Genomic DNA, 10,812 nt, shown 5'->3' on the forward strand with positions numbered 1-10,812 from the left:
GTTAGAGTCACGCCAAGATATTTTATATTATTTGTGACTATTGAGAAGGGTGTTGTTTCCCTAATTTCTTTCTCAGCCTGTTTATTCTTTGTATAGAGAAAGGCCATTGACTTGTTTGAGTTTATTTTATATCCAGCTACTTCACCGAAGCTGTTTATCAGGTTTAGGAGTTCTCTGGTAGAATTTTTAGGGTCACTTATATATACTATCATATCATCTGCAAAAAGTGATATTTTGACTTCCTCTTTTCCAATTTGTATCCCCTTTATCTACTTTTGTTGTCGAATTGCTCTGGCTGATACTTCAAGTACTATGTTGAAAAGGTAGGGAGAAAGTGGGCAGCCTTGTCTAGTCCCTGATTTTAGTGGGATTGCTTCCAGCTTCTCTCCATTTACTTTGATGTTGGCTACTGGTTTGCTGTAGATTGCTTTTATCATGTTTAGGTATGGGCCTTGAATTCCTGATCTTTCCAAAACTTTTATCATGAATGGGTGTTGGATCTTGTCAAATGCTTTTTCTGCATCTAACGAGATGATCATGTGGTTTTTGTCTTTGAGTTTGTTTATATAATGGATTACATTGATGGATTTTCGTATATTAAACCATCCCTGCATCCCTGGAATAAAACCTACTTGGTCAGGATGGATGATTGCTTTAATGTATTCTTGGATTCGGTTAGCGAGAATTTTATTGAGGATTTTTGCATCGATATTCATAAGAGAAATTGGTCTGAAGTTCTCTATCTTTGTTGGATCTTTCTGTGGTTTAGGTATCAGAGTAATAGTGGCTTCATAAAATGAGTTGGGTAGAGTACCTTCTACTTCTATTTTGTGAAATAGTTTGTGCAGAATTGGAATTAGATCTTCTTTGAAGGTCTGATAGAACTCTGCACTAAACCCATCTGGTCCTGGGCTTTTTTTGGTTGGGAGACTATTAATAACTGCTTCTATTTCTTTAGGTGATATGGGACTGTTTAGATGGTCAACTTGATCCTGATTCAACTTTGGTACCTGGTATCTGTCCAGAAATTTGTCCATTTCGTCCAGGTTTTCCAGTTTTGTTGAGTATAGCCTTTTGTAGAAGGATCTGATGGTGTTTTGGATTTCTTCAGGATCTGTTGTTATGTCTCCCTTTTCATTTCTGATTTTGTTAATTAGGATTTTGTCCCTGTGCCCTTTAGTGAGTCTAGCTAAGGGTTTATCTATCTTGTTGATTTTCTCAAAGAACCAACTCCTCGTTTGGTTAATTCTTTGAATAGTTCTTCTTGTTTCCACTTGGTTGATTTCACCCCTGAGTTTGATTATTTCCTGCCGTCTACTCCTCTTGGGTGAATTTGCTTCCTTTTTTTCTAGGGCTTTTAGATGTGTTGTCAAGCTGCTAGTATGTGCTGTCTCCCGTTTCTTCTTGGAGGCACTCAGCGCTATGAGTTTCCCTCTTAGAAATGCTTTCATTGTGTCCCATAGGTTTGGGTACGTTGTGGCTTCATTTTCATTAAACTCTAAAAAGTCTTTAATTTCTTTCTTTATTCCTTCCTTGACCAAGGTATCATTGAGAAGAGTGTTATTCAGTTTCCACGTGAATGTTGGCTTTCCATTATTTATGTTGTTATTGAAGATCAGTCTTAGGCCATGGTGGTCTGATAGGATACATGGGACAATTTCAATATTTTTGTATCTATTGAGGCCTGTTTTGTGACCAATTATATGGTCAATTTTTGAGAAGGTCCCGTGAGGTGCTGAGAAGAAGGTATATCCTTTTGTTTTAGGATAAAATGTTCTGTAGATATCTGTCAGGTCCATTTGTTTCATAACTTCTGTTAGTTTCACTGTGTCCCTGTTTAGTTTCTGTTTCCACGATCTGTCCTTTGAAGAAAGTGGTGTGTTGAAGTCTCCCACTATTATTGTGTGAGGTGCAATGTATGCTTTGAGCTTTACTAAAGTGTCTCTAATGAATGTGGCTGCCCTTGCATTTGGTGCGTAGATATTCAGAATTGAGAGTTCCTCTTGGAGGATTTTACCGTTGATAAGTATGAAGTGTCCCTCCTTGTCTTTTTTGATAACTCTGGGTTGGAAGTCGATTTTATCCGATATTAAAATGGCTACTCCAGCTTGTTTCTTCAGTCCATTTGCTTGGAAAATTGTTTTCCAGCCTTTCACTCTGAGGTAGTGTCTGTCTTTTTCCCTGAGATGGGTTTCCTGTAAGCAGCAGAATGTTGGGTCCTGTTTGTGTAGCCAGTCTGTTAGTCTATGTCTTTTTATTGGGGAATTGAGTCCATTGATATTAAGAGATATTAAGGAAAAGTAATTGTTGCTCCCTTTTATTTTTGTTGTTAGAGTTGGCATTCTGTTCTTGTGGCTGTCTTCTTTTTGGTTTGTTGAATGATTACTTTCTTGGTTGTTCTAGGGCGTGATTTCCGTCCTTGTATTGCTTCTTTTCTGTTATTATCCTTTGAAGGGCTGGATTCGTGGAAAGATATTGTGTGAACTTGGTTTTGTCGTGGAATACTTTGGTTTCTCCATCTATGGTAATTGAGAGTTTGGCCAGGTATAGTAGCCTGGGCTGGCATTTGTGTTCTCTTAGTGTCTGTATAACATCTGTCCAGGCTCTTCTGGCTTTCATAGTCTCTGGTGAAAAGTCTGGTGTAATTCTGATAGGCCTTCCTTTATATGTTACTTGACCTTTCTCCCTTACTGCTTTTAATATTCTATCTTTATTTAGTGCATTTGTTGTTCTGATTATTATGTGTCGGGAGGAATTTCTTTTCTAGTCCAGTCTATTTGGAGTTCTGTAGGCTTCTTGTATGATCATGGGCATCTCTTTTTTTATGTTTGGGAAGTTTTCTTCTATTATTTTGTTGAAGATATTAGCTGGCCCTTTAAGTTGAAAATCTTCATTCTCATCAATTCCTATTATCCGTAGGTTTGGTCTTCTCATTGTGTCCTGGATTACCTGGATGTTTTGAGTTAGGATCCTTTTGCATTTTGTATTTTCTTTGACTGTTGTGTCGATGTTCTCTATGGAATCTTGTGCACCTGAGATTCTCTCTTCCATTTCTTGTATTCTGTTGCTGATGCTCGCATCTATGGTTCCAGATCTCTTTCCTAGGGTTTCTATCTCCAGCGTTGCCTCGCTTTGGGTTTTCTTTATTGTGTCTACTTCCCCTTTTAGTTCTAGTATGGTTTTGTTCATTTCCATCACCTGTTTGGTTGTGTTTTCCTGCTTTTCTTTAAGAGCCTGTAACTCTTTAGCAGTGCTCTCCTGTAAATCTTTAAGTGACTTATGAAAGTCCTTCTTGATGTCCTCTATCATCATCATGAGAAATGTTTTTAAATCTGGGTCTAGATTTTCGGTTGTGTTGCGGTGCCCAGGACTAGGTGGGGTGGGAGTGCTGCGTTCTGATGATGGTGAGTGGTCTTGATTTCTGTTAGTAGGATTCTTACGTTTGCCTTTCGCCATCTGGTAATCTCTGAAGCTAGCTGTTTTAGTTGTCACTGTTAAGAGCTTGTTCTTCAGGTGACTCTGTTAGCCTCTATGAGCAGACCTGGAGGGTAGCACTCTCCTTAGTTTCAGTGGGCAGAGTATTCTCTGCAGGCAAGCTCTCTTCTTGCAAGGCAGGTACCCAGATATCTGGTGTTCGAACCAGACTCCTGGCAGAAGTTGTGTTCCACTCACTAGAGGTCTTAGGATCACGTGTGGAATCCTGTGTGGGCCCTTGCGGGTGTCAGGCGACTCAGCTGGCAAGGTAGCCGGGGCTCGAGTGGAGTGGAAGGGACTTGTGCCCCAGATCAGGCCCGGGTAGCCTGCTTCCCTATGTACCGCAGTCTCGAGTTCCGCGCGATTGGATTGGGGCAGGCACTGTGATCCACTCACCAGAGGTCTTAGGGTCCCGTGGGGAGTCCTGTGTGGACCCTTGCGGGTGTTGGGCAAGACTCTGCTGTCAAGGTAGCCCGGGGCTCGAGTCACGAGTTGAGCGGAAGGGACTTGTGCCCCAGATCAGGCCCGGGTAGCCTGCTTCCCTATGTACCGCAGTCTCAAGTTCCGCGCGATTGGATTGGGGCAGGCACTGTGATCCACTCACCAGAGGTCTTAGGGTCCCGTGGGGAGTCCCGTGTGGACCCTTGCGGGTGTTGGGCAAGACTCTTTAAAAAGATATCTTAATGAGAATAGAGAGATGACCATGTTGTCAAGAGCATTTTTGTATCGCAAAAAAACAGGATTTGTTTTCTTGAATTCATATCCAATGGTTAACAATCAGCTTTAATGCCAGCTCCATGGGATCTGACAACTCATGTCTCTGTGGTCACCTATACTCTCAAGCTCATGCCCTATTCCCACCCATATAAATAAAGATAATAAATCTTAAATGAGAGACAAGTTTCATTTGGTTTCATTATTCAAATGAAACCTTATTTTGTCTGATTTCTGAGTCTCTTTGGATCAGTTTTCTGGGTTGCACTTTGTGTAACAAGTCCACATTCCTTTTTCCTATCACTCTTTCCCCAACTTGTTGTTTCTCCCTCAGACTTCATACCAGAGATTCTATCTATGTCCTGTCTTTCTCCCCTTCTTCCTAAAAATCCATCTTTTGCTGCCATCCCTGCTCCTCTAAGTCATATCTCCAATTCCTTGCTCACTATGCAGACCACAGAAGCTAAGTCCTGTCCATTTTAGCCTGTGTGATATTAGATGTATGCACTGTTCACAGCCTGAGTTGCAACTTTCATCTTCCTTTGATGTTCTTTCCACCATAGTCCATCTCTTCCAACAAAGTGTTCACTAAAAGCATGTCATGTCACACGTACTAATTTTTAGAACAAAACAAATTTTATTGACAAAGATACTGAGGTTGTCAAAGACCCATAGGTACCCAACACAGGAAAACAAACATTTTTTTTTCAATCCTATAAGTTTACATTTCTGTACTTTGTGATTTTTTTCAATTTAAGTGATATTTGACACCAGAGTATAGACATAGATATGTAGGTCACCAAGAAATTTGATAAAGTACACGGTAGGATTGGCTAGATCTTTGTAAACAACCTTTCCGAACTTTTTGGATCCATCATCTCTGGTGTACTGCACCCAGGTACCTATTAAGAAGTCATTTTCATCACCTGATCTCGCCTCAGCCAGAGGGGTCTCTGGAATGATGTGGAGGTTACCTTCCTTGTAGTCATCCAGGAGCTGATAAACGTAGAGGACCGGATCATTCTTGTAGGAAATGTAAAAATAGTCCTGTAAGAATGGCACCTGGGCTAGCACCATCCCACTCCAGTTGTCCTCAGAGCCATCTTTCCCCTCAAATTTGTGTTGTACCTTTCTGCCAACCAGGGCTCTGGCGAGGTGGACATCCCTCACCTGAGGAAAAACTACTTTGTGAGGCAAGACCTTAATATTTAAAATCCTCTCATCGCTGTGGAGCTCCTGTCCGTAGACACTGTCAATTCCGTCGTACTTCACCAAATAAAGAGAAGGGTTTGTTGGCAGTTGCCCTAGAATGATGGCCTTCCAATGGGTGACAGGCTCATTACCTTCCTTCCACCCGTGAGAAATTCTGCAGCCAACAATATTCCCCAGGGCCTGGGAAGAAGGCTTCCTCCTACTCTTCTTCTTGAGTGATATCATGCTCAGACTCTTCAGAGGTGTTGTCTTCTACCTGGCTGTAGACCTGTTGTGCTAGATCACACTGTCTTGTGGCTTCCATTCTCTTCAAATATCATACTTGCCCATTGCCTGGGACTGAAGATCTTGCCTGTTTAAACCAGACACAATGCTGTTGCCTCTGTCATATATATGAATTCCTGATGGTCAATGGATATGGGTTGGGAGTGAATGCTGGACCAAGACTCTTCTCTAAGAGAACTTCTGAGAAGGTGAAGAAGACTATGCTAAACAGTTTTGAGCTCCTAAAATTAATTTTATAAAAATAAGAAGTTAATAAGTCAGCCATGGTGGTACACACATTTAATCCCAGAACTCAGAAGTCAAGGACAGGCAGATTTCTAAATTAGAGACCAGACAGGTCTACAAAGTGAGTTCCAGGGCAGCCAGTGCTATAGAGAGGAACCCTGTCTCAACAACAACAACAACAACAACAACAACAAGTAAAAGAAAACAAACGAAAATCAAACGAAAAACAAACAAAACAGAAATACAAACAAAAAAATAATAAAACAAACAATCAAATGGAGAAGTTAATAGGAAGTGGTGGTGACCCATAACTTTAATCATAGTACTCAAGAGGCAGAGTGAGGCAGACCTTAGTGAGATAAAGGCTAGTCTGGTCTACACAGTGAGTTTCCTGACAGCCATATCTAAACATACAGAAACTCAAATAAAATTAACCAAGCAAGCAAACAAACAAACAAAGAAACAAAGAAACAAGGGAAACAAGGCAATAAAAATAGTGTAATTAACAAGTAATTCTCTAGAGCTCAGAATAACATACTCAGATCAACATTTATTTCTTCAGCCCTGAGTTAATTTGCCTCTGATGAGTATCCTCTCCTTGAATTTCTATGTCAATTTAGGTTGTGCTATGACTATTACCCCCAATGATCAAGAAGAAGAGAAAAAAAAAGGGCCAGAGGGGTCACCATGACTCTCTTGTACTTGTAAGCTCTGAGCTAAGTCCTTGTATTCACAAATATCTTCCCAGGGACACAGCACACCACTGTCCTTCTTTATTGTTTCTCCTGACCCAGCTTCGGAATTATTTGATGAAGCCATTGCATCACTGAACTCAAGAACATCTCAACAAGTTGAGGCAATATCAGCCATTTAGCACTAATATTTTCTAACGTACACATGGACAAAGAGGAGCTTTGGCATTTTAGTGGAATTGTGATCTAGATATTGTTAGCAAGGATAATAAATTCAGGACATAAACTAACCTAGACCAATCATTTCCCTTGCTAATAAACATGGGGAAAGTAGAATGTACAGCAACTCACTGTAAGAGAGAAAATTTTTAGCTTTCTGTAGCTATGAGGGTCCAAATTACTTCATAAATGTACTTACCCATAGAAAAATATCCTAGATTTTATCTATCTCCTGATTCAGATTCTATCTCCTGATACAGACCAGGCACCAAAAGCCTGTGGGAAAAAAAATGACCTTGCTTTGACACACCACTGTGAAGATAGTGAACTCACCTTCAATGGATTCTAGAGCCTCCAAGTGGAATAGATGCACAACCTTCAGCCAGTGCTCTGTGACATCACCCTAGTTCAGCTTACATCATAGAACATCAGGCTGGTTCCTTCCCTAGTTACACTCATAAACGTTCAGCATCTCGACTTTACCTTTTCATATGGCCTCCTAGAAATAATAAATGAAATCCCAACTGAAAGGCCTGATGATCTGAGTAATATTCTGCCAAAGAATTTCACCCTTGCATTGTTTTTATTGTTTGGTTGTTGGATTTTTATTTATTTGTTTGGTTTGTGTTTTGTTTTGTTTCATTTTTGTTTTTATTTTCGTTCTGAGAAAGTCTTCGGTTTCTGACTTGACAACATCCATGGTGGTTATTTTTCACGTTCCAACCTTTCCCTTGGTTATCTTTAAGCTGTGCTTCTTATCATAAATATTGCCTGACTCTTTGAGGCAGCACACTGGATAGCACACCAATTTTCACTTTATGAAAACCCACAGTTAGAGGAGGACTATTTTTATGCAAATATAGCTGGAATTTGACAGGTTTAAATGACATGTATTGAAACCAATGGCAATCATGAATTATGGATTCTTTGGAAAGTAAGAGGACAACATAGATCTTGGGCATGCTTACTAAGTTGTGATAAAATTAAAACAAACCTGATATCTCCCAGTCATATTTTAAAGGTTTTTAAAATTTACCAGCACTTCTGATTATAAGGAATTTCATAGTTTAAATGCAGTAAAACAGGATGAAATAGATGAGGTAATTTTACTTTTGAAATATGTGTAGACAGAATACTGGACACAGGTACGTATAAAATTTACTTACAAATTAGAGGACACTTTAATTGTCCATGCCACATAGATCTTCAGTTCTTCAAAAAAAATCCTTTTCAGTACCTTCCACGGTCCCCACCACACCCTGTACATCATCTTCATATGATATGATACTATCCATAAAGAGCTAGATCCTTCAACAACAGTCATCAAAAAAAAAATCATTCCTTAAGGTGTGGCCACAGGCCAATGTGATGGGTGATCATTATCTGAGATTCTATCTTCCCAGGATGATTTAAGTTCACAAAAAAAATCTAAGAAGGACCACTACATATCCATATCATCAATTCATCAATATTGATTGCCTCACCGTATGAAACATACATGCTATGGAATGAATTTAGATGTCAACTACTGGATGAATGCCTTAAAAATGAGAGGCAGAAAGAGAGAGAGAGAGAGAGAGAGAGAGAGAGAGAGAGAGAGAGAGAGAGAGAGAGAGAGAGAGAGAGAGAAATATATTTCTCATCTATGTGTATTAGTGCAGGGCTTTGTTTTCAAAAAAAAATGGATGGAACGGTAAAATACTATATATTAGGTTAGACAAGTAAAACTCAAAATGACAATTGTGAAAATATAAATTTCATAAGGGATATTAAAAAATAGGAGGTATTTTGGAAGAGTAAGCGCAGCAGCAGGGGGGAGATTTGATAGCAATGGAGGATAGTGGGGAGGATGAAGATGGTAAAAGGACACTATAAACCTGTGCAAAGGGTCACAGAAAAGGCCTGCGACTTGTACACTTAAAAAAACACTGGTATAAACTAAGAGAGTCCAAATAATATTTTGATTAAATTGGGGATTTTAGCTTCAAGACACTATAAAATGTATTTGTATTTTTCTACTCACGTGTGGTTCTTGCTATGTTGAACATGATATGGGTGACAGGATATGGTAAGGTGCTTCAATGTTTGTGTATCATTTATCATCAAATGCACATGTCACTCAGTGAGCTGCAAGGCTATCACAGGGAAGGAGGTATCTAAAGATCTTAAGTGTACTTGACGTAGGGAGAATAATGCCCCCACACTACTATAGATGTTGAAATAATCACATGTGTTTCCCAAAATAATTTTCTGAAGATTAATCCCCAGGTGTGAATATATTTGGAAGAAATTGAATGGGTCAGGAGGGATATGACCTACATATAAAAATAATTTAATAATGCTGTTATAGAAAAGGATTAATTATGAAAGGGAGTTTGGTTCCCTCTTTTCTCTTTCTAGCCCATTGGATTCCTCTGTGATGACATCATCTCACAAGAATTCACTCATTTGCTGATGGTGTGTTCATCTTTGAATATACAGACTCCTGAAAAGGGTCATACAAAATATGCTTCAGTATATACTAGACAATTAGTGTCATTTTGTTTGGCAATACAACTTGTATGATTATACCTCAGAATCATGAGCAACTGGGCCATATGGGAAATATAATTAGTATATTTCTGCTGGCTGAAGATCAGATGGGTTGAGTGTTATCATGTGTGCTGTTCATGAGAGGAAGCAGGATAGATGGTGAGTATAGATCAGAGAGGAACATCCAAGGAGGACACTATGTAAGGAACCCTAGGAAGAGCACCATCACTGCTTTTAGCTAGTAGACATATTTTTAGAATCCCCACTTTCTAGGGTGGAAAAGAAAACGGTATTACTCTAATTTACTAAGTATGGTCATTTGATACATCAGTGATCATCACCAAGGTGAACAGGTGTTGACAGAAGTTTGGGGACTCAGGAGAAGCCTGTTCTGGGAAAACCCATTGCCTTCAAAGTACGGAGACTTCTGACCAGCAACACTGGATAAACAGTCTACATTGGCAGCAGTATCCCCATTATGTCCAAATTAGTGGTTTTCAAACCATGGAATGTGACTCCTCTGAGTGTTCAAACAACTCTTTCACAAGTGTCACATATCATATATCTTGTTTAAAAGATATATACTTTACAATTAATGACTATAGCAAAATTATATTTATGAAGTTGCAATGAAGTAACATTATTGTTGTGGAGCTGTATATTAAAGATTCACAACATTTTGAAGATTGAGGACCACTATTCCTGACTTCTCTAAATCATGCCTGTCACTATGGGCTGGAGGAATAATCCCCTTTATTCAATCAGTCAAACGTAGAAAAATCAAAACACTACCCAATAGTTATGAAAGTTAAACATCTATTGTACCACAGTCTATAAGCAGGGCATGCTGGCATCTTAGACAAATGAGATCAAAATGAAAATCACTGTGACCAAATGAGAAGCAGAGGAGAATAACTAGTACCCTAGTGGTGACATAAGTGGGTATTAGCCCAGACACTTAGAATATCCAAAATACAAGTTACAATCTTCAAAACATATGAAACTTAAGGAGATTGAAGACCAAAATGCTGACACTGTGCCCCTTCTTAGAATTGGGAACAAAACACCCATGGAAGGAGTTACAGGGACAACCTTTGGAGATGAGTCAAAAGGATGGACCATCTAGAGACTGCCATTCCTAGGGATCCATCCCATAATCAGCCTCCAAACACTGACACCATTGCATACACTGGCAAGATTTTGCTGGAAGGACCCAGATTTAGCTGTCTCTTGTGAGGCTATGCCATGGCCTAGCAAACACAGAAGTGGATGCTCACAGTCAGCTATTGGATGAATCACAGAGACCGAAATGGAGGAGGTAGAGAAGGTACCCAAGGAGCTAAAGGGGTCTGCAATCCCATAAGTGGAACATCACTATGAACTAAAGAACCCCCCCCAGAGCTTATTTTTCTAGCAGCATATCAGAACTCATGTTTCTAGCTGCAGTTGTATTAGAAGA

At 39.5% G+C, this 10,812-nt stretch overlaps 1 protein-coding gene across 1 annotated transcript; it reads right to left on the reverse strand.

The window, feature by feature from the left end:
- Positions 1 to 4,930: 4,930 nt before the first annotated feature.
- On the reverse strand, positions 4,931 to 7,146 carry Gm21810 (predicted gene, 21810). Its single transcript, NM_001373926.1, has 2 exons — positions 7,021 to 7,146; positions 4,931 to 5,906 (listed from the first exon to the last, which is right to left on the reverse strand). Exon 2 carries the CDS (start codon positions 5,623 to 5,625, stop codon positions 4,942 to 4,944), a length of 684 nt encoding a protein of 227 aa, NP_001360855.1. The 5' UTR covers positions 5,626 to 5,906; positions 7,021 to 7,146; the 3' UTR covers positions 4,931 to 4,941.
- Positions 7,147 to 10,812: the final 3,666 nt, after the last annotated feature.

This window comes from Mus musculus, chromosome Y (assembly GCF_000001635.26).
Source record: "Mus musculus strain C57BL/6J chromosome Y, GRCm38.p6 C57BL/6J".
Lineage (NCBI taxonomy): Eukaryota > Metazoa > Chordata > Mammalia > Rodentia > Muridae > Mus > Mus musculus.